Source organism: Anser anser (assembly GCF_964211835.1).
Source record: "Anser anser genome assembly, chromosome: 15".
Classification (NCBI taxonomy): Eukaryota; Metazoa; Chordata; class Aves; order Anseriformes; family Anatidae; genus Anser; species Anser anser.
This window is the reverse complement of record NC_139736.1, coordinates 9,976,390-10,000,793: the sequence shown is the minus strand read 5'-3', so window position 1 is coordinate 10,000,793 and position 24,404 is coordinate 9,976,390. Positions and strand designations below refer to the sequence as shown.

The window sequence follows — 24,404 nt, the reverse complement described above, 5'->3', positions numbered from 1 at the left end:
AATATGCTGTAATGTAGAAATACAGCATAAAAGATGCAGAGCAACAAAGAATCTCACTTGGGCACTGGGCAGGTACAGGCACTTTCTTACACATCAGACATGAAAGGAGTCACTGTGTGCAGTATTTCCAAGTATGATACCATAGAAACCAAAAGGACTTTGAGAGTTAGAGGAAGGAGTTAATATTCAACATTGTGAATCTGGAGTTCACATTTCAAGAGAAGTCTCAGTGAGACCACAGTGCACAAAAGCCTGAAATAGGAAAGAATAGACCGCTGCCGACATGCTTTTTGCAAAGGTAAATAATGAAAAATAAAAGGTCAAAGCTTGAAGATAAGAACAAGAAAGTACAGGATATGCTACTCAAAGAGAATCTTCTGATAACAAGAGGCTCTTTGATATGGAACAGAGGGCAGTGATTCTGGAAGTGCAGTGGGCAATCACACAGTGCTTTTTATATTCTCTGCTTATCTAATTTTAAAATTGGGTCATATGATAGAGAATGAGACTTTAAAAGTGGAAAGTCAGGTTGTAGTATGTCTAGACTGTAGATCTAACTGCAATGATTTAAAAAAAAAAAAATTAATGGCCCGGACAAAATAAATCCCAATATTATAGTTGTGCTGTTGCACTCAGATCACAGATGACTGTTTGAACAGATCCATTTCCAGTCACATCTGATGAATTTAATATGCCTTGGAAGGAATTAATATGGCAAACAGCATGATCTCTGGTGTTTTCTACCATTAGTTGGTTTGTTTTTTGGTCACCACATGGTAATTTAAAGACTTGCTCAAATTCTGTTGAATTCAACAAAATGGTGAATGTCAGTTCTGTCCTGGGATTTTGCTTTTTTTTCTGGCATTCTTTCTTCCCTCTGCTTTCACCAAAAGCTAGCACATCACATCCCAGTTCTACAAAATTAATCAGGTTGTTAGTTTTAGGCACAAAATACCAACGGATTTCTACAGATTTCTGAAAAGCTGAGCCTGAACTTCCAGCACTTTTTCATGCTTACTCTTCTTCAAAGGCAAAATAGTTGCATGCCTAGAAAGGCAATTTAAATATGACACATGCAAAAGGAAGGGAAAAAAAAAAAGCTGAAGTGAAAGACTCTTGTTGACTTTAGTGAGTGTTGGATTAGGAGAAGGGACCTGCAGGGCTGATCATCTCCGCAAGGCAAATTCATGCTTTCCTGTCCCCTTGACCCAGCTGTTTTTTCCCTACAGAGCGTATATGGTGTAGGGCTTACTGCTCATATTTCTGCATAGAAGAAAACTATGGTTTTGTTTTGTTTATCATTTTGAAGTTATTTACATATGCTTAGTGAATGCTGATCAGAGTATTCAAAGATGGCAGAAAATACATATAAATTACAACATATTCAAGCTTTGCATAAAACTGCACATTCTCATTATAAGTCATGGTAGCCTATTATTAGAAAACAGGAGATAGTCATATATTATGACAACAGATTATCTTTGATATTCAGTGTTGAATATTAAATAAGACTGAGAGGTGGTCAAATATTGAATGAGAGGAGAGATGAATAGAGCAAAAGAAATAATCACATTATCAACCCATGACTTCTTCCAACGGTTGTGATATTTAATTCAGAAAAAAATTGAAACAAACCTTCCAAAGTGCCCATATTGGGCATACAGTAAATACATCTTTTTAGGCTGCTTGTGCCTTTCCTAGTCTTTATTAATGCTGCTAGTATGTCCTACAATCACATATTGTCATTTTAATTATAAAAAATAGCTATTTCCAGAAGAAATCGGTGCAAAAGCAGCTACTATCCTAAGGGATTATAAGAAGTATTTTTTATTCTCTCTGGTTGCAAAATAAAAATATTTTTACTGCAGCTGATGCTGCAACAGTGCTTTTCCCACTGAGTCTAAGCATTACTATAAAAGCAAGTTTTCCTTTCCTCCCACAAATGGCAAGTTTAAATGTGAGATAATTCATTTGCATCATCTCAGAGAGGTGTCGTGCTTCTCTGCAGGTTGTAGCAGGGTCTCTCTACAGACAGGAATTTGTTGTCTCTTGGTTGTGGAATTGCTGAATGGACTACAGACATGAAGGGACTGCTCAGGTCTAGTTCTTTATCTCAGAACATAAATGATCTTGAAGCAGAGCACTGGAGAGCTGAGTTGGCCAGTACTCTGACATCAGGTTTACTGGAAACATAGATGCACCACTGATCCCCATGAATATCACCCATTTTCTTTTTCTCCTTCCCCAAATGACTGTTCAGAAAAAGGGATATTTGGTGACTGTGACATTCCCTGACATCCTGGCATTTAATCACCTTTCAGTATGCCTCTCTGGCACCTTCCTGCCAAAGGGGTTCCTTAGGGCTGCCAGATTTCACAGCTGCCTGTTGTGAAGCCAGGCTGTAAGGCCAATCAACCAGCCCAGAAGTCTGCCCTGAGACATGAAGCATGAGAAAAAACAGCCTTGGGATTTCCAGGTGCCCTGCTGTCTGGCAAAGATGTTGGAAGCTTTCATGCTTGGTCCAAGCCAGTATTTCAGGGCTCCAGGATTACCTCCTGTGCACCTGAGAGCAGGACTGCAGTTGCATCTTCTGCTTCCAGGGCTTTCTGGCTCTGTGCAGAGAATTCAGCAACTCCAGAACTGCAAGGCTGCTCTGATTCCCCATTCTCTGACAGAAAAACAGGCTCTTTGCACAGATAGTTAATTCCCTTTGAATTGATAGTAAACTTACTGAATCCAAAATATATCCCCCGAATACTCTGAACTCCACTTCACTGGCAGACTCAGTTTTGTCAGAACGTTTCTGGCCACCATTACTTGCAAGAACAAAGCACGTCCAGCCACCTAAGAAGGATATCTGCTCAGACTGTGTAAGCTCAAAGTGCATTTCATGGCGCCTATGTATCACTGATTCCAAAATGAATAATGGTGTTGCCATTGTTGTTAAAATGGATTCCAAATCTGTAACAGCCACAATGAGAAAGAAAAAGACTTCAGCTTTCTGCTAGAAGCAAAATTCAACTCTGTCATCTCCAGTATTCTGTGCTATTGATGGAGGCAAAGTGATTCTGAGAACTTTAGCACATATAAGGGCAGTAGAACATTACATTTTTGCTCTTCCAGTAAGAGTCTCCGCACACTACTGCCATCTTTAGAGATTACTATTTCCCAGTGTTAAAACTCATCAGGTATGTGCACTCCCATTGCCTTGGTGTAGCCTATTAGCTGGTTATTGAGGCCTGATACAACCAGCAGCGTGATTCCAACGTTTACTAAATTGGATGTCATCACCAGTCTGTCTTCAGTGCAAGAGCTGAAACAGGAGGGCCAGCTGACAAGTAGAGGGAAGAGACTGCCCTGAGGGAGAAGCCTGCAGCATTTCCTAGGCTAACCCACTGAACTGGTCTGTATTCCGTACTCTGCAGGAAGAGGACTGACTCCTGGGATGTGTGTAGGGGGGCCTTAATCTCAGAGGCATTGGGACTCAAGACAGTACAGAACTTTTCTTAACACTGTTCACAGAAGGAGAAAATGTGAAGCACAGAGTTTATGTAATGCACATCGAAGCAGTCAATATGGCTGCACGCTGCTGTTTGAAACAGATGTGCAGTGATCTGGTACAGGTTGCTATATTCTATATTTACATATGCAGATTCCTTTGGAATGTTTCCAGCAATCATCAAAAGAAAGGGATACCCTGACGAAATGAGCCTTTTTCCAAGGGTTGCTGCAGTCATGAGGACTATTTCCATTTCTACCTGTAGGGGGAGGATCAGCACTGGGTACCAACAAAGGCTGGCAGCCCTATAAGCCCAAACGAGCCCTGTGCTGAGAGTCACAACAAGGCAGGCAGGGGCAGCATCCTCACTGGCAAGGGCGCGCTCCAGTGGTGTCTGAGCAAGGGGACAGAGCAGGTCTGGTGACAATGCCCAGGGCCAGCTCAGTCCAGATCTCCAGACAAAACCCCCAGTTACAAGGCAGCTCCAAGTTGGAAGTCAAGTCCAGGTCTCAGAGGGAGGGAGTGGGCAGAGTCTCAGCTTGAAATCTGCTGCTGAGCAAAAGGAGGGGGAAAGGATGGGGAACCTTTGCTGAGGCCTCTCAAGGTCAGATGCCTGCCCCATGTCCAAACCAAACCAGCTCTGAACCCAGAGTGGTGGGATGTTCTCAGAGCCGTGACAGTTAGGTCACTTCCACGCTGGAACTGTCCTATACCACCTTCACCCTTTCCACAGTCTCCCCATTTTAAAATGCCTGCCTGTCAGGGAAGCCAGGAACAAAATACATTGCAGCTGCTTGTGCCGTGTTTAGCTATTGGCTATATTTATATGGTAATTCCAGCATAAACCATTGAAAAACACCATTCCACAGACATGCCAAATTTAATCATTGCTAGGATTCACAGTGATAGAATGCTGCAGCAGGCTAGATTAGGAATGAGTAATTAGATGTAGCTTTTTCTGCATGGGTTAGTTATTTGCCACTGCATCCTGCCCCAGATGAGTTAAATTAAAAAGAAAAAAAACAACAACAACAACCACCACCATGGCATGTGAGCCTCTGAATACACTTGAGACAAAAGTAAATGGTATAGTAAAAGGCCTGGCTACAAGACTACTCAGTCATGCCTCCAGGTGACAAGCTAGTGACAAGCTGCATGAACAATCCTGATAATTTGATTCTTTTCACATGAACGTTTTTTATCTGGAATATTTTGTACTATACCAGTTTATTTTTCTGTATTATGGAACTATTTCAGTTTCCACCTAGTGTTCTTTTTTTAAGTTGTACCATCTGGTTCTCTTTTCATCTGCCTCTAACCTGTGCCTCCTGCTTACTTCTGCTTTGGCTCATCAACTAACAGCAGTCTTGAAAGTCTTGATTTTGATACCTGAAATAGCACTGGGAGCTGCTCTATTAGCCTTTAATATACTTCAGTGAAAACAGATCAGTTTAAGAATTTCATTCAGCTCTTGAGAAAGAGCAGTGCTGACCCAAATTTGGAACAAAATTTAGCCATTAACAGTATTTTAACAAAGATTATTTTATTATCGGACAATTTAAGGGAGTGGAAATAGGCCTCAAATTGTTCAGTTTAAATCCAGTCTGGAACAGCAATGACTTAAAATCATTGTCAACTGAAGCACTGTAGCTGGGTGGGCTGAGCAGCAGGTTTGTTGCTGAGTGGTATCTACGTTTGAGAAGCCATGCAACTGGTTTGCACTGCAATCCTTTCAAGAGCTCTCAGAAGTCATGGATTGACTAATCAGAGTCTCCTTGAAGATAGTTCCTTCATGCCAAAGATGAAGAAAAGTGGCAGGGTAGCTGGGTCACTACCCTTACCTTTGCTGGAGCTCCTCTGTTGCTAAATGACTCAGATGATTCTTCAGGACTGAGTGATTGATGGCTTCCAAGTGCAGCAAACTCACAAGCAAGGGAAAGGATAAATGATGTCCTGAAGAGACGCTGAGATCCAGCAGACCTTGGCTCTGCCACAGACTTGCTGTGTATCCATAAGCAACTCATTGCTCAGCTCTTACTGCCTCTACTGCAAATCGGGCACTGTTACAGGTAGAGTTCTGATTGTTGTTCAATATGACAATACTATCAGAATAACAGTGACATAGTTTTGGGTTCCTAAGGCATGGTTTCACAACTGTTTGCATTACTGATACACCTCACATTCTCCATGCCCCTGACTTTGACAAAGATGATGATAACAAAACCCTGAAATTATAATTAAACCAATGGTTCTAGAGCACAGGGAGTTGTTCAGTGGACAACAGGGTGCTTGCATCAAGTGACAGCAGTAGGATTTCTGCTGATGATTAGTTTTTCCATACAGCATTTCTTACCAATTTGTCTGAAACTATTGACACCAAGTGCAATGTGTTCTCCCATTTCTCCTTCTGTTGCTTCAGGCTTCTTTTAAAGTTTTCTTTGTACTTACCAACTCAATAGGCATTTTATTTTTTGTTGCTTCTCATCACAGGTGGCTAATGTTCCAATTCTGGCTGGCACACTGAGGATGCAGTGTGATCATTAAGTTAATGCCCAGTTTAACTATACTAGTCTACATTTAAATTGAAGCAAAAATATGCATAAGTAGCTTCCTCTTCAGTCCCGCTCATTATATGTAGTAGCTTGATAATTTCATTTCTATGTAGCAATTATTTTCATGTTAATATCCTTTTGTGTGTACAGTAATAATATTGTACTTGTTTCTTTGTCACTGAAAATTATCCTGGAGATTGTAGAGCTCAGAGAATAGTTCAGTCCTGTCACTAGCTGTGACTAATCTGTGTTGTCTCCACTTTCGCTTTATGAATTTTGTCTCATTACCAGAAACAGAGCTTTGATTTCTATAATAATAATATACGTGAAAAAATAGTTGACTAATGCATGCCAGCTCTAAATAAAATGAAAGGTTTCTCCTTTCTTTTATGAAAAGGCAAGAGGCTTCTGTGTGAAGCTGTTCAGAATCATGTCTCAGAGTACTAAAGGTGTCAGCAGAGCTAGAACTTTACTCGAAGCCTTAACAACGTTAACATATTCTTTCCCAAGAGCTTTCATCACAGGAGCACAAATCATTTTCTGAACAATAATTATCCATTAGAATTGCTGCTGCCAGGTAGGCCAATTATCCACTAAGTTAGAAGAGAAATTCATATACAAACAGGTGAAGGTGTGAGGTGGGAATCCTGATCTCTTCAGAGGCTCGTATTTCCAGAGTGTCTGCACACTTGTGCTCTACTGTTTCAGGATTTTCAGGAAATACTGTGTTCTAATTGTGCATTTTCCCCTCAAAGCCTGCCTTAAAAATGTGTACTCTATAGAGAGGGCCAAAGTGGGTGGCATACTGCAGCATTGTTGGGTTTATCAGACCTATGGACTCACCTATATAAAGTAAATTAGCAGCTGTCAAAGGAGCTTACTTAGTCTTTATGTGTTAGGAAGGGAGGTCCAGATAAAGCTGGAGATGCAAAATGATTTTGTTCCTTAATTGTGTACAAGTGAACATGCATAAAGCAGGGCCAATATCCTTCATTCCTTCCTCCTTGGAAGACCGTGCATACCCATCTAGAATTGGCTGTTAGTCTCTTCCAGCACCACAGAATCCCATACTTAGTTCTCTGTATTCTTACCTTCAAATACCTTCCTATGTCAACTGCTCTGTTTTTTTTGTCTCCAAGTTGCCTTAATCCAGTTCTTCCTAATACTCCTTCCAGTCTGAAATCTCCATGAGAATTAAGTTTTTTTACAGTATGCTCACAGCACATGTGCTGCTATGGAGATAAACTCCACTACTCCTTCTACGTCTGTATTGTTCTAGCTGCATCTCCAAGTTCACAGACAGGTTGTGAACTAAGATCTTATGGTTTCTATATTTATTTTGTCTACTTTCAAACCTGTGGTGCCTTGCTTATATTTTGGATTATTTTAAAATCATTGCATAATTTTGGATAGCTTTCAAGACTATTTTCTCTGGTTCAAACACACGTTGAGTGGGATGTGAAGGAGAATCTGTGACTGTTCTGCAAGAGGTCAGACTAAACTACTGCTGTCACAATAATTCTTGCCTTGGCTCTAAGCATGTGTGGCATAAGGTTTGTCCATGATTCCCCTCCTGAACTACTGAAATCACATTATGATACCTGATCTGATCCAAGGGGTAATACTGTGGCACTTACGGCTACAGTTGCAGAGTGGAAATAAATTAGTTCCTTTTTTTTTTTTCTTTTTTTCCCCTATTTCCTGAGCTCTTGAGAACTAATTTTAAAATGTATATGCATATATCTGTGTGTGTGTGTGATACTTGTGGCTTGTCCTTCTAATTACTGGTATTAATGGCTTTATTTCATGGTAGAATCAGAATAACTTCCCATCTCCTGCTTAACATTTTTGGAAAATAAATTTGCATCAAAGCTATCTTTGCTGCAGGCAGTTAAAATAACTCCACAGCACTGAAAAGCAACAAGGGGCAGAACTACGCTTACAGAATCTTTGTCCTAGTTTCTTTGAAATGCTGTCTGATAAAACATCTCAAGTATTGTATTATAATTGTGACCTCCTGTTAGTGGTAGGACAGCACGCTAAGTGCTCTGCTGTTAAGTTCCAGACTTCACTATAGTATAGTTCCTCATTCCCAAATGTGGTTGAGGGTGTGAGGGAAGGGGGGCTGGACACAGTCCCTGAGGGTGTTTTCACTAGGGCTCACCCTTCCTGAAACACGTCTAGAGGCTCCAAGTTTTTAAGCTTCTATTTCAACACTTAAGTTTGTGGCTGGGATTTCAAAAGACGCGTGAGCTTTACACTGTGGAGCTAGCCATCAACAACAGAACTGGAACAAGGCTTCTTAGGACATCTAGGCTATACCTCCAGTAAATATGCCCCAACAAACAGAGTGATTTCTGGTAGGAAATTCCGTCTTCTACAGGCAGTAGTTGTGTGTTCAGACACACAAGATAGCCTTACTTTACCAACAGTTTTGCAATCTGAGTTTTAAAAACAACTGTGGAGAAATGGCTGTTCTCTCATGTGAGAGATTGTGTCACTTTTTAATATTTATTTATCCACTTTCTTCATTATGAACTGAAGCCAAAAAAAAAGCAGACAATACTAGCAGGATAACTTCAAACAAACAAACAAACAAACAAAAAGAAAGATTAGGGCCACATTTATTTTCCTTATATCCTCCAGAATTTCTTTAATTTGCTTCCATTTTGAGAGAACAGCTGTTTATGAACTATGCCGATGCAGAGCGTGTATTTGCTGAGACTTTGTAGTTCTGTTCCTACTCCAAGTTTCTGTCAGAAATTCTTCTCAGCTTAGTCTGTCATGAGAAACTTTGGAATTTGTCTCATAATAATCAAGCAGCTTTTTGTCTCCTGTTTTCTGCTTAGTCATGGATGATACATTTTGACCTCTCCATTTTTTATTTTTCAAACCAATAGGGCTGAAACAGGCCTGCTTTCAGGGGTATGTCTGCATTTGGGTACCAAAACATGAAGGCACTCAACATGTTAGTGTCTAAAATCTTGTTTAAATGAAATTTTGTTTGAAATGAATCGGTGCCCTCAGTAGGAACACTCAGCTCTATGAAGGGTTAGGCCCTGTGTCATTTCTATCCACATCTTTGGCTCTTCTGTAGTGGGTCTGGGCTGTTGCTCACACTGAGATAGTGGAATGACATAGAGAGTTACAAGAATTAAAAATGAGAAACCTGCAGCTTTTTACATGGCCTGCACTTGGGCCAACACAAGACTCTTCAGAGTTGCAAGTAATTGCTTTGAATGAGTTTTGTAGCTATGGCTATACTTGTAGTGATACTAAAGCTTGTAGTGATACCAATTAAGGAAGAGTAGCTGAAGTTATGCACTGGGTTAGGATTCCCCAGAGGTGTGATGGATTCTGACTAGAAATGAATGTCACTTTGGTTTAGGGATTCTTTGACTGCAAAATGATTACATTGAAAGTAATAAGCAAAACAATGGAGAAAGCAGTCAATGGAGCACTCAGCTATTCTCCACTACTTGCATTAATTACCCCATAGCCAGATAGCTCTGTGATTAAATTCACATTCCTAAAAAGCCCTGTTAAGACAATTGGACTAGCTTCATTCATTTTCTCTCTTCTTTCACACACAGATCAACTTGACATAATTTCAATGGCTGAAACAACAATGATGCCTGAGGAAATTGAGCTAGAGATGGCAAAGATCCAGAGACTTCGGGAAGTCTTAGTCAGAAGAGAATCAGAACTCAGGTTTATGTAAGTATCAATTCTTCTGGGAAAATACTATGCAAAATTAATCAAAATAGGAAAGGATGCTATTTAGAAGACTTTTATCTGCTTGACATTTTAAAAGGAAGAAAGATAAAGAGCATTCCAGCTAGGTGAATGCTTGCAAAATGCCGCTGGGAAATGATTTTTGTAGTTGCAAAGGAAATTACCTTTTTTATGCAGCATGATTTGCAGACTATATTAAAGGGATCTATTACTTACAAAAGGAAACTTTAGCAAAGTGTGTGTCTACAGAGCATATTTTTATACCTGACTTCAGTCCGTTCTGGGAATGATATTTGTCTGAAGCTAATTCAGGCTTTGCTCCTCACTTCATTAGTGGTCTAAGCTCATGTCACAAGAGAGGACACTATGTTCTGAACTAACAGCAGCCAAGGCTTGACATTTGTTAAATGGAAGCTATTAAGTTTTGAACACAAAACACATTTTGATGCATCAAATTAAATAGCAATATTCCATGAGAGATTTTCAAAACTGTCAAAAGGGTCAGGCATAGGAGCTCCACTAAAGGTTAATGAATATTAATCCCATTCTGATGATGAAGTCAGTATGGTTTATATTCCTATATCACTGAATTTAGACGATAAGGACTTATTAATAGGGAGTATATTATTTTGAAGTCCCATCTGTCTTTGTGTACTGGAGATCAGAAACTAGTGCCTTTGCAGACAGGCCAACAACTGCAGTAGGTCTAAAAACCTGCTGAACACCATTTCTTGGCAATAATGAAGCTACATTACCAGGAAAAAAAAAAAAAAAAAAAACAACTTACAGAATCACAGAATGGTTTCGGTTAGAAGGGACCTCCAGAGATCATCTCTTCTGCTTGTAAGGTAAAAAGATAAGACTGGCACTTTAACTATTATTACTGGAGGTTAATTTCAGTGCCCTGACTTACTTGTGCTGCCAGAAGTAGGAAGCCTTACCTGCAAACAGCACAGAGCATATATACAGTCACTGCTTAGAGATCTTTGGAAATAAGGACTAGTTACAGTTACTCTGACCTTTAACAGTGCTGTAGTGCTACAAATAAAGTAAACAAAGCCAGTTTTGTCACACTTGCTCCTGGTAATCAAGTTAGTACTCGATAATTGGCTTGTACATAAATTTAATCTGAAAAAAGCCACATCATTGAACCCTGCAGTTCTCTTGACATTTTCTATATCAAACAAACACTGGGATAGAAATAAACTGTCCCAGTGAATGAAAGCCATGGCAGACACCAGCTTGTCACGCTTCTGCATGTTCTTCCCTTGTTCTATTTGTTCTCGTATCCAGTCTGTTCTTTTCATTTCCCCTGTGCTCACACTCATCAAACTCACCACTCTGTATCGCTTGGCAGGTATTTCAGTAATGAACTGAACACAGAGGAGCTTGGTTATTGAAAAGGGAATACAACTGACATTCATTCTGAGCACAGTGCTCTTCCTGCCTTAGATATCCAAACACACCCTGCCTAGAGCTACCCAGGAGGACTCCCCAGCTGTCCACTGTCTGAGTGAGGAAAGCTTTTCTGAGCAGCTATATCAAAGTCTCCACTAAGGCTGGCCCTAGGTACTAGCAAAGCAGGCAGGTGACAGAGGCAGCAACTATCACAGATGGCTCCACTACTTTGTATTCCATAAATCCTGGAAAGCTAAGCTGGTTGCTGCTGCCACTGCCTTCAGCAAGGACTGAGGTCTGTGCCACAGCCACAGCCCCTCTCATTCCTTCAGCAGCAGTACACCAACTGTTCCAGGGATGTTCACCCAGGTTTCTAGCCTGACTCCTCCATTCTCTGTGGCACAATGTCCTGGCTCTGCTCATTAATCGTTGAGGCAGTAAAATTCAGTTTGTTAACACCACTAAGATGGTGAGATACATCTCTGTCTGCTCTGGCACTCTGCTTGCAACCCAAGACTACACTGATCATGATTTTTAAAGCCCCCTGCATGCTTCCTATCTTTCTAAGCCCATTTACAATAAGCAAGTTCTTCATATTGGCTGCACTATATGTGAAACAAAAAGCAGTCCCTCTCACACAAAGACCTCCAGAATTAGAACATGCTTCCTTTAATACCCTTTAGGAGTCCAAAAATTATCTACTTGACTTTTGTCTCATTTTTTAAATGTTTTTACATTTTATTCCTGACAGTAAAGGTGAATGGGAAGGACATTGCTAGTGATGCCAAACTAGTGTAGCAGCAGCTGTTCTTTACCGCCTTTCATTCTGAGTAGTTTACAATGACAGGGGCTCAGCTGTATTTGACTTTTAAAAACATATACTAACCTGAATACATTAACCTCCCGCTGAGATTAACAGCACAAATCACAGTTACCTCAGTGATCCAAGTTTTGTACCTGTTTAACTAGGCAAATTACATAAACTCTCACTCCTAGACGTACTGTAGAAGACTTTATATGTGGCCCTATTTACTGCTTTTCAGTTATTTCCTGAAGTAGTGGATTGCCAGTATACCAAGACCAGAAGTCTGTATGTAAGTCATGAATTTTAGTAATTGGTTTCTCCTGACAGGATTAGATTCTCCAATGAATAACCTATAAAACCAACTACATGAAACTGTGCTGTGTCTGAAAGGTTTAAAACTCACTTGGCTTTGAACATGTGGCTGCCAACTAGTACTGCTACACCTATGCCCAGGCCATTGAATTGAAGATAGCATTAATGAGAACCAGATCGCTTTAGTTCGTATGCCCACTTTAGCCTTTTGTTCTATTATAACAAAAGAATAAGACATACATATAGTAACAGAGACAATGTGTGGTATGTTTGTATTCCTGCTGTTTTTTCCCTCATGCTGTTAGCAACAGAATAGAAATTCTCTTCATTTAAATTGGGTGTTATTTAGTTCTTACAAAAGCATGAACAATACGATGCACTAATTCCGTATAAGTTACACATTCAGGCACAGATTACATCTCTAGCTGCTTTTTAGAAAATAATGGTTCATTCTTCTCACTGTCTCTCTGTATTACTTATTTTTTGCATTCACATGTAGCTAGATCCTAAAGCTAAGAAAAAGTATATTGTAGCTGTTATTTAAAGGAGAAGAAAAAAAAGGAATAAGCTAGAGGTTTTATGCTCTGAGTGTATCACCAGCCCTAATGGTGGCTGTGGCTCTCTGCTGTCGGAGACATGCAGCCTGTCAGCTTTACTTAAACACACCAGCAACCACCACAGTTCTTTCTTCACTATACAGACACTGTATTTTAACAATGTTCACACTTAAGAATAAGGAAACAGAACACCCAAGCCAGACCTGTTGTTGACAGAAATCAGAGCAAGCTTTTCCCCTGTCAGAGCCATGGAGATTTAATCTATGCGAGGAACTTGCTCTGGCTGCTAACTGAAATTACTGTTTACCTTGAAGAAGATGCACAAAGCAGACCAAGGTGCAATAATAAAACTCACCTTCACTGATGTTTGAAACAGGTTTGCAACAAGACTTGCTATGTTCTAACAGTTATGTCAACATTTTGCCCAAACAAATGCAGTAGCCATAAAATAAGGGCATTTGGAAGAGAAATGCTCCAGGTTAGCATAGCAGACAGTACAAAAACAAACAAACAAAACCTAGCAGGGTGTGGATGCTCAGCAGGCCTGGAGTCAATTTGCATTTTCTCAGTCTTCTGTGCATGAACCAGCTAAATTTTCCTGCTGCTAGGCAAGATCATCAATATAATATAATATTCTTTAAGGCAGTTTCTCAGCTGTGATCTATGTATTATGTCTCTCAAGTTTTCAAAGCTCTTTTTCTCTTCAAAGCAACGTGAACTCCAGCGAGGGAATATTTAGCAAGACATACAGATAACTGCTTGCTTTGAAAGTTAAGGCACTGAGGCCTTGTTTTAGTTGGTGTTAATATTGTGTGGTACATATTACCTTCCCTCACTGATCGAAATAACACCAATGACTAATGGAGCCCGTAGGACAACAAGAAGGATAAAATTAAGTATGTTGTTCTTCCATCACTACACAAATATTACATTACAGTACTCACAGTTGGTAACACTTCAGTAGCTAGAAATCTTTACTGAATGGTTCCTCTTAAAAACTTTAGAAGGGTCACTCTGTAGGGGTGAAAGAAAGAGTGGGATGGTGAAGAAATAAAAGACAGATGCTTAATCATCATTATTAAGTCAAAGCAAGACCTAAAGTATCAGAGGAGGAGAATCAGGCAGTGGGATTAAGCTTAGAAATAAATGATGGATTTAATAGTATCAGACTTAAATAGTGATACTCAGTAGTGTTCCAAAGTCATATAACACTATATGTTTGTCTTTTTTCTGATATAAATCTAAGCAGGCTCTATTCAGTATCTGATCTGTTAGCCTATGTCTATCAAACATATCAGTAATTCAACAGACCCAGATTTTCAGTTTTCTCAAATTAAAGTGAAGAAACTTTCAATTATATTTGAACAAATTTCATATACAGTTCTGTGATCAAGTATTGAGATAAAATATCAGTTTTTTTTTAAATGAATTTCCCCCCTTTTTGCAATGGTAGCACTGAATAAGCAAGTTACTTTATGCTCTACTGGAAATTAAAATTACTTACAATCTTTGCTCTGGGCCACCGAAAGATTTGTCTCTTCAGGAAGAAGGTTTCCATCTTTAGAAAGAGATTTGGGTACCAAGTCAGCAGCAGTCACTCTCATGATATTGAAATCAGTCACAAGAGACCTCACCTACCTGCAGGTTCACGATTCAGGTTAAAGAACGGAAAGGGCATCAAAAATTCTTTTAATAAGAGACACCCTTTTATTTTTCAAGTTTAGAGGGAGTCCTTCCACTGTGAAGCCACAGGAGGCAATACTACCTGCCTACTGGGTCTCACAAGCCAAACGAACACCCTGTCTTTCTATGAGACAAAATGGCTGCCCAGTCTGTGGGAGCTCAACCACACAACACAAAATGGCTGCCCAATTGGTGGGAGCTCAACCACACAACACAAAATGGCTGCCTAGCCTGCACAGACTGATCGTGCACAGACTGATCATCTGGTACCCACCTTCCTCTTCCAGTATTTCTGAGGATTTTTTTTTCCTTCCTCATAAGCTACCTGCACATCTTTTACCATGTCTTGGGCTGTGTGGCACAGAGGGCTGTGGGCTGCCAGCTAAGGCTCTCAAAAAACTGTTTTTCCAGTGACCGCCTCCGATGACTATGACTACTACTAACAGCTTCCAGAAATTGCATCTTCCCTGACCAGTGGATAATTCAGGTATAGACTTATATCCATCAACATTATCTTAAAATTCAGAAGACATCCTTAAGGTGTTGCAGTTTTACCTGTACCAGGCCCACAAATCACGTAAAGGCCACAGCTCCACAGAGCAATATTTATGAGTTTGCAGTGTCAGACCAAAAATTTGCTGTTTTCTCAAAGACAAATATAGATACTTCCGTGGTCTGCCTATCACTGTGCTAAAGAAAAACTTACCAAAGCACACGTAACTCATTGAGAACAGTGGAAAGAGATGATTTCTCCTGTCTTAAAATGAAATAGCAGCAATTTTTAAGTGAAGACCACAAATACAGTTTCAATACACGTGGTTGTTCTCTCTTTTGTACTGCTTTTAGACTTCTTTCTACTCTTATGTGTCTGCCTTCCAGATAGAAGTAGAAAAACCTTGCTAGTGTGCTAAACATAATGTGAGACAAGTCTCAGTAATAGAAATTAAAGCACTTGAAGACCAAAATACATTTAAACAGTGTGCCTTTATCAAACTCTGAAATGTGTGATGCCTTTTTATTGACAAAAATATTGCAAAATGTGGGGTTTTAATTTGCTGAGCGAAGTTCAATAAAATTCAACGTGTGATGGTGGAGTGATTATGTTCTTAGCCTGAAACCTGAACCCTAAAAAGTTGTGATTTGAAAGGCAATGGAAGTAGCTGAACTCTTCTATCAATTAAACAGATTACATGCTTTATACCACAGAGGAATATTTCATCTTGGTAGTGTGTACAAAAGAGGCCAGCTTTCTGATTATTTGTGTTTTTCTTTTTATTAATACAAAGAAATACAGGAAGCAAAATCAGCTGAAACAATCGCTTAATGGGTCATGATGTTTCTCAGAGCTTGGTGCAAACTGCAAGTAAGATACTAGCCTTTGTCAGCCTGTCCTTTGCTTGGTCCCTGGTATTGTTTTATTATTTGAAAAAAAAGGAGGGCAGCTGAAGACAGCTACTTCATATCTATGTACTCTTCATATCCAAGATGTCCACATTATTTCCAGCTGAATACCTTCTTGCTATGGATAATTACCTGAAGTTTATTTGGAGCAAATTTTCAGATTATAAAAGCAAGCTTTCCTCGAGTAGATAATGCCCCAATTTACATTATACAGTCATATTTTAGCTGAGACAAATATCTATGCACAATATCTACTGATATTGTGAAATTTCTTTGAATTATGCTGGGAACTGTTGTGACCACCTCCAACATGCCCAGGAGATGAAAACACAGCTTAAAGCCATCATTTACTATCTCCAGCTCTTCTGGGTTTATTTTCAGAAAAGCTGAGGACTCAGCCCATATTGATATGAAGGAGACAATATGTACATAAAATCATCCATTTATAGTTAGGTGGCATTCCCTCTCATTCTCTTCTCATGCTTCTCTCAGCGCATTTCCTAAAATGTTCTCTGTAATACGAGTTTTGGGTCAAACTGTAAATTTCCAATCTGTCTTTGCTGCTAAGGAAAGCAAACATACCACTTCAGAACATGCACACTGTCTGCCTTTGAAATTCTCCTGTTCTACTTTCTTTTTTTTTTCCCCTTTTCTCTTCTGGTGAGATAACAGACCCAGAAGCCAAGGGAGCTGCTCATGCAGCTTGCGCATTTAATGTGCAATCCCCCTTGCGCATTTAATGTGTTACTGCTATGGATACTTGTGTGTGGCTTCAGAAGCAGTTAGGATTCATATCACTGCAGAGCATGGAAATCTACCACGCTGAAAGACATGATTGTAAAAATAGATAATGCATGTGTTGGCTCCATTCAGCTGATGGATGGACAGGCAGCAAGACCTCAGACTACTATGTGATACAGGAACAGATAAAAAAATGAAGTTCAGAATCATTTGTTGTGCAGAATCCATGCATTTAAAAATATATTAGCATATTCTGACCCAGAAAATATTAATAGCATAGGTGAGATTTTATCATCCACAGTTACTGCCTATGGCTGTGAACAGAAAAGGCACTGAGTTCTTATAAAATAGCATTCCCTGTCATCATGAAACATGCTCCTTGGGAAATCTGCCAGTGCCTGATACTGCTGGCCTTCCAGATGGAGAGCAAAACTTGAAGCCAGCTATATTGGATGACCTTGAACTAAAACTGTAGAAGCTGCTTCTGCCTGTGATAGCTATCTTGGGAGTGGTTATTTCTGCCACGTGAGCAATACTGAATGGCAATTTTTTAATGTACAGAGCATACAGGATATTAAATGGTAAGCCCTGTTAGTTTGCTCTAGGTGATTATTGAAAATAGTTTTACTTACCTCATTAACCTTGTTTTATTGGTAAAAATATTACCAATATAATACACACAATGTTTGCTTAATGTCTCTGTGTTTATTACAGTGCTAAACTAACACTGAAAAAGCCAGATTTACCTCTACAATGACTTAGAATTAAAATTGGTCATTGTCTTTGTACGCTCTCTATACACACTATTAGATGACTCCCTCATCTTCAGAGTGCTCATAACATCTACATCATCCAAATTCTCCATAGATCCATTCTGTTTTTCAGACCATTTTGCACTATTATGTTTGCTTACTTATAATCTCAGGAACAATTACCTTTTATGTAGATACGTTTGCTGCAACTTGACATTGCCCTGGTAATAAACTCCTGATAGCAGCCCCACGGCTTCATTAGCAGGCCAGCATAAATAATTAATCCTTGGTGTTTTTTGTTTGTTTTTTCTTCCAATTAGGCTTACTTTGCCTTTTTAATCTTTATCCTTTTCCTACTTCACAAAAAAAAACCAAGAAATCTCTCTTTTGCTGCTGTGACATTGATGTACCTGCCAGTAGTAGTACAGGTGGGATAGTAAGTAATGGTTGTTAGTCTATATTATATTTATTGGACATAATGGTGGAATTTTAAATTTAGGGTAAATTCATCATGGAGAAAAAATAATAGCGAAAGTTCTTTTTAAGGATAGTAACACACAACAGAGGTCAGATAGGATTCTTACCTTTATGTCTTTTGTATTATTGACAGCTTATTGGTATTTTAAAGTACAGCAAGGTTTGTTGTACTGCGGAGAAGGACTTGGGGGTTCTAGGGGGTGCAAAGCTCGACATGAACCAGCAGTGTGTGGCTGCAGCCCAGAAGGCCAACTGCGCCCTGGGCTGCATCAACAGAGGTGTGACCAGCAGGACAGGGAAGGGATTGTCCCCGTCTGCTCTGCCCTCGTGAGGCCTCACCTGGAGCCCTGCGTCCACGCCTGGGGCCCCCAGCACAAGAAGGATGTGGAGCTCTTAGAGCAGGTCCAGAGGAGGCCATGAAGTTGATCAGAGGGCTTGAGCACCTCTACTGTGAAGAAAGACAGAGAGCTGGTGATGTTCAGCCTGAAGTAGAGAAGGCTCCATGTGGACATCATTGCAGCCTTTCAGTACTTAAAGGGAGCTTATATAAAAGATGGAGAATGACTTTTTACGTGGGCAAATATTGATAGGACAAGGGGGAATGTTTTTAAACTAAAAGAGGAGAGATCTAGATTAGATGTTAGGAGGAAATTCTTCACTCAGAGGGTGGTGAGGCAATGGAAATGGCTGCCCAGAGAAGCTGCGGATGCCCCATCCCTGGAGGTGTTCAAGGCCAGGTTGGACAAGGCCCTGGGCACCCTGATGTAGTAGGAGGTGTCCCTGCCCATGGCAGGACGATTGGAACTGGATGGGCTTTAGGGCCCTTCCAACCCAAACCATTCTGTGATTCTCTGAAGGTATGTCTGCTGATTGCCTGGCTTTATGCAGTCACTGTAAAGTGAAGCTATACAAGAACTGCAGAAATGAGAGGTTAATTCATTTGGTTATGTTTACCTTCAGTAAAACAAATTAGAAAGCCCATGTTTTAATTTAGAATGGGTGCAGTAAATATCTTAAACTCACACAAAGTGGGAACATGAAACAGTCTCTCCTTACTGGCTAAATTTGAAAAGTACTACCGTGCAAAGGAGCCTGCGTAAGCAGAATATCTCCGTTCTGAAGTGAGAAAAGGCTGCAGTGATTGTTGCCTTTGTATGAATGAAGTTCATTTTAAATTTTAATTAATTTTTCAACCAAATACTTTGTTTCTAGTGACTCATGAATGTAGCAACAACTGTTAATTTTCAGTGGCTTAATGCCACATGTGGCAAGGGTGACACACAATGAGCATCACACGGGGTGAGTGTGAGAAGGAGGGAGAGGTGTAAAAACATGCACCAAATGTCAAAGGGGTGGGTAGTGGTAATCACTTGCTGGTTATATATTGCTAAGCAGATGTTCCGCCTTTTGCTTTTTTGGCTAGTTTTGATTCTTTCCCTGCTACTTTTTCTTTGTTCTGTGTATTTTCTGTTTTCTCTCCTCTAAGGTTAAGCATGGAATTCTCTTAAGACTACTTCTATGTATAACACCAAGTACTTTTCTCTGATGTTGGTATCTAGCTGTTACTACAGTGCAAAGAAACACCACCAACAAAACCAGATTTTTTTTTGTCATGAATAGAGTTGTAGCTGTTGTCTGTGTTTTCTGATAAAATCTCTTTTCATGGAAAGGAGTAATAAATCTGTCCTTCACAGCATTATAATCTTAGCTATGCAATATAACTTGCTATGAATTCCTTCCTGTTGTTTTTTTTTTTTCTTTTCATATTCTGTCTTGCTCCATGAACATACAGTGCACGCTGGGATCCTAGAGAGAAGGAAGCAATTGTGTGATGATGCGTATTTTTCAATAAATATACGTGTCAGGCTGTGGGCTAATCCCATAAAGGAAAATACCAAGCCCAGCTTTATTAGGGATACCATTTATATGGCTGTCCCATTGGCATAGCCTGGTGTGGTACACACTGTTCTGCAAGATAGGCTTAATTCGTGGCTGTGACTCTATTTTCCATTCACCTTTCCCATCCCAAGCACATTGCAGTGGTGTTTCACCTGTAAATACCCAGCCTCTTTGAGGGAGTAACAAGGAAACTAAGCTGGGAAGTGGCCCAACCAGGTGCCCGTAATGGAAGTTGCCAGACACCGAGAGCCTAAGGCTTCTGAAATTAGGGACAGGATTTCTAGGGGACTGCCATGGACTTGGAAGCCCCAAGGAGGTCAGCGTGTCCACTGTAGGACTGGGAACTCCTGAAAAGTCCAGCTGTAATCCCCAGCTCTACAGAAGGGAGCCTGGAAGCCTCAGGAGCACACCTTCAGGACAGAATTGCGAAGTTCCAGATTGTGTACTTTAAGATGGAAGTGTAAATACAAGTTAGCTCTCAGAGAGGCAAGAAAAATCCCTTTGTTCACGCTGATCTCTCTGCAGACCCATCTCCTTTGCCCTGTTTGATCGCAAGCTATTGCAGAGGAAAATATGACATTACAATTTCAACTGTGTGGCAGTGAAAATACTATGCTAAAATGCTCAGAAAATAAATATATTTTTGTATTGTTGTATAATGATAAACATAATTAGCAAAGTATTTAATGAATTGTAGGCTTGGTACCTGTAGTTAAGATATTTGCATCTTAGGAAAAAATGCAAAGGAGGAATTCTCGTTACTATCTCTATTGGGCAGCTAGGAAAACAATTATTTAATAGAAACTTTTCTTTAAATAACATTTTCTACACTGAATAGATGTTGTGTTTGTCACCAATTGCTGTTAATAGAAGAGGAAGCTGCCCTGGCCATCTTTAATCTTTTGAATTAGTCATTCTTAGGTCAGTAATTTAACACTGTATTTCCAAATGTAACTTCATAGCAAACTGTGTTTGACTTCTCAGTTCTCAGCTACCTGTGGTATGGTTTGTATGATTGGAGAATGGAGTGATCTCCATTGATAGACAGTGTTATAAGATAATGTATGCTTAACATATCATGCATATACAGTACTCACAACAATATTGTGGCCCACCCTTTTGCACAGTTGATCTTCCTCTTAGTGAAGATGCTCTGTAATAACATACAACTCTTGGTGTGTGATCTCTCTGTGGTCTCTCTCACTTGTCTTCTGCTATAAATAGGAGAGTACAGATCAGCTGTGATTCAGCAGTGAATTGGAAACTCCTGAGATGGACTGGCTGCCATTGTTTAATTTTATACCAGATACTTTTATATTCTTTTCAGCTTTGGTACAGTATAGTTGCTCTTCTGGTTTTAAAAATAAGAAAAGGTCAAATATGGAGGCAAAGTAAGAAGAAAAGTTATCACTGATTCTGCTAAAAATGATACATGGCCAAAACTAGAGGTTCCTACTTCTACTGCCTAATAACAAAAAATAAAATTACCAGACCAGTTTAAATGAACTGCATACATAAAAGTTGGCCCTGTGCTTTTAATGTTCAATCTTCTGTATGCTACTGTGATGGGGCTTAGATACTTCTGGATTTAAATCCAACAACTCTATTTTATATTTTTAGATAAATTAGATAAGACAATTTTTGTCACAGAGAGAAATATTTCCTTCTACAGTGCGGCATTTCCAGGAAAGCTCCTTCTCTTGTTACTATTGAAGCTGACAGTAAAACTTCATAACTGGCAGAGGAGGTGGCCAAGCTCTAGAGAATTTAACAATGTCAGTAAGAATGAAATACTGACAGCTTCTTTAGACAGTGTTCTGAATTTCTCTGAAATATGCCTTAAATGTGACCTCCAGGGACTCAAATTTTCAAGTCCTGCCATCTTCAGTTGAATGAAAAGACAGCTGAATTACAACGTAACTTTACAACGTGGCAGTCCAGTGCTTCTATCCATTGGAGAGTGTTTTTAACTAGAAAAGATAGACTCACTTACTTTAATAGTTAATCATAGGATTTTGATTTGCAGCCTGACCTGCCAAACAGGCTGGTCAGCAATCTGTTATCTTAATTGCCAGCTCTGTGTCTTCCAGCGTGAGCAGCACCAGGTGCTGAGCTAAATAACAAGGTGATAAACACGTACCATAATGACTCAGAAAACGTGTGCTATATTCATTAAATGTCGCCTGTGATTTCACAGCTTTATAATTAGGAGCTTTAAGAAACTAAGATAAGTTGACAGGGACAAAATGAAGTCAAACATAGAAGAGGGACATACTTAAACTTCTTGTTTCCATCTATTGCCAGAATACTTTCACCTTTTCTGTTTCCCCACAGCTTCATGAAGGCCTTAAATACCTGCAGTCTCGGTAGGCATCCTCCCTGACACCTCAGTCCTCACTTTAACAAATCTGCAGCTTGACTACACTTTGCCATCTCTCTCTGTAGCAAATCTCTTCTATTTCTGCACAGCTCTTTACTTCAGTCAGCCAGATTCCTCCATCGCTTCTGGCTGTGCTTGGCTGGTGTTCAGCGCGTTCACTGGTGACACCACCGAGGAGATAACCGTCACATCCCTAAAAGAAGACCTTCTCCAGATACACGTACTTATGTCAACTTGTGATTTGGCATGACAGCTGATTCTTGGGCCATCTCTTGGGCGTGCACTATCAAAGTCTTCAAGAACTCTAACAATTATAAGCATTTTCTTTCTGGGATGGGGATACATTAAAACAGAACTAAAAATAACCTAAGTGCCTGCAAACCCTCTTGAAAGAGAGGGAAAGAAATCAACAAAATCCACTGTACATTCTTTTTTTTTTAATCTTCAAGCACTTTAATGCAATAACAGAAAACATAATCGCACCCTCTACTCCCCAGTCCATGCCAGAGGGAGCACAGATCTTTTTCTATCTTCAAAAGTCATTCAGCAAAGGTAGCAGCTCTCTAGACAAGCTGAACTGCTCTGCTTCTCCTAAAATCAATGGAAAATATATTTGATGATTTTGCAGCTGTTATTAATAGCTCTTACAAATTTTAAGCATTTGACAGACTGGTTGGCCACCTCTTTTTCTTTCTGGCTGACCATTATGGTGAGCATTCAGTGGTTTTCCTATTGCTTTTTACTATCATTTTTGCTTTTCTTCTTGAAGAAGGCATGGCTGTAGATGGTACCTGAGTTTTATACTCAGGAGTCAGGTTTTCTTCCCCAGCTGGAAAAAAGAGAATAATTTAGCTGTCCTGGAATAATTTCTATTGAAACAAAACAAAACGCTCCTTCCATGTCCAGTACAGAACGTTTCTTTTTAATCCCTCCCTGCCTGCTGTTATCTTCCCCAGCCTTTGAGACCTGCCAGGGCGCAGCTGAACGGGAGGTCTCCTCTTTCTGTTTCCTTGCCCTGCTCCCTCTTGGCCCAGATGGTGCCCAGCAGAGGTGACTCACGCTGTCACCTCACCTGGGGCTCCTGCGGCAATGACAGCGCTCGGAGCGCTCTGCGCCTGGTAACTGAACCAAAGAAACATGCATCAGGGCTGAGTCACCGTGCCCGCTTATTGCAGGCTCTTCCGACCCACTTATTCTCCTGTCATTTTGTGACATGTTTAGAGAATCTTTTGCTCGCGCTGTTTATTCATTATGAGTATTTTATCTTTTTTTGGGCAAACAGAGAGTCTGCTTTTAGGCTTTGATAATACAGCTAGAAAAAACAAGAGGAAAAAAGAATAATGCGTGCTTCTGTGATATCGCCCAGCATACAGAAGGTTCCTTGCAGTAAGCCATCAAGAATCAGAAAAGGAGAAAATCAGATGGTGTATCAGGAATACATGGAAACACACTGAGAATTCAGCCCTACTCCAATACTATTGCAATGACTCCAGGAATGGATTTGGGCTCTTAATAAGAGAAATGTTTTATCATCCTCATAACTCATGTGTTTCGGATTGCTGGGCAGACTAATAAAGCTTAGCTTTGGGGGGAACTGACATATTGTAACTGCTGTTTGGTTTACTGATGGTTTTTCTACAACATCAGAAATGGTTTTGCAGGGACTGGAAAGGATGTGTTGTCTATTCCAGAGGACTGAGAGTTCAGCAGATGTTGTGTTTATATTGCAAATTTTATGCATATGTCTTGAGCAGCTTTGCAGATTGCTTAAACAGGCCTGGAGGATATTATTTCAGTACCCTGTGCCATGCTGTACCTATAGGGATCCTATTGCATCCAGCACAGAAGAACAAGATTGTGCTGCAGGTGCACAGGGAGCATAACAGTGCTCTTAAATAAGATGGACAATAGTCTGTGTTGCTTTCCCTCCTACAGTCTGACAGATTTGACTTAGAACATGGGACAGAAAGTGCTACAGAATTAGTCTCACCGTATTTCTCCAGCTTCCCTGTACAAGGAGTTTTATTTTCTCTGCTGTGCATATTCCTGTTCTCTTATTCCCAAAACATCTTTTTTACTTCCTTAAGAGGTCTGACAGTACTACAAATATGCTGTCAGTCTTGATGATTATCCATTTTTCAAATGAAAAATCCACTGGAATTTGCCTTTTTTTTCCCCCCAGAAGAAGCAGTAACTTCTCTTAAGCTTTCTGT

The 24,404-nt window shown here is 40.0% G+C and overlaps 1 protein-coding gene across 1 annotated transcript in view; it reads left to right on the top strand.

Annotated features, from left to right (window-relative positions):
* The window catches only part of BMERB1 (bMERB domain containing 1), a 50,914-nt gene that overhangs the window by 15,534 nt on the left and 10,976 nt on the right, over positions 1 to 24,404 (top strand). The window contains exon 2 of the mRNA XM_083800769.1: positions 9,645 to 9,768. Coding sequence (XP_083656895.1) covers positions 9,645 to 9,768 — 124 coding nt within the window. The remainder of the gene's footprint in view (positions 1 to 9,644; positions 9,769 to 24,404) is intronic.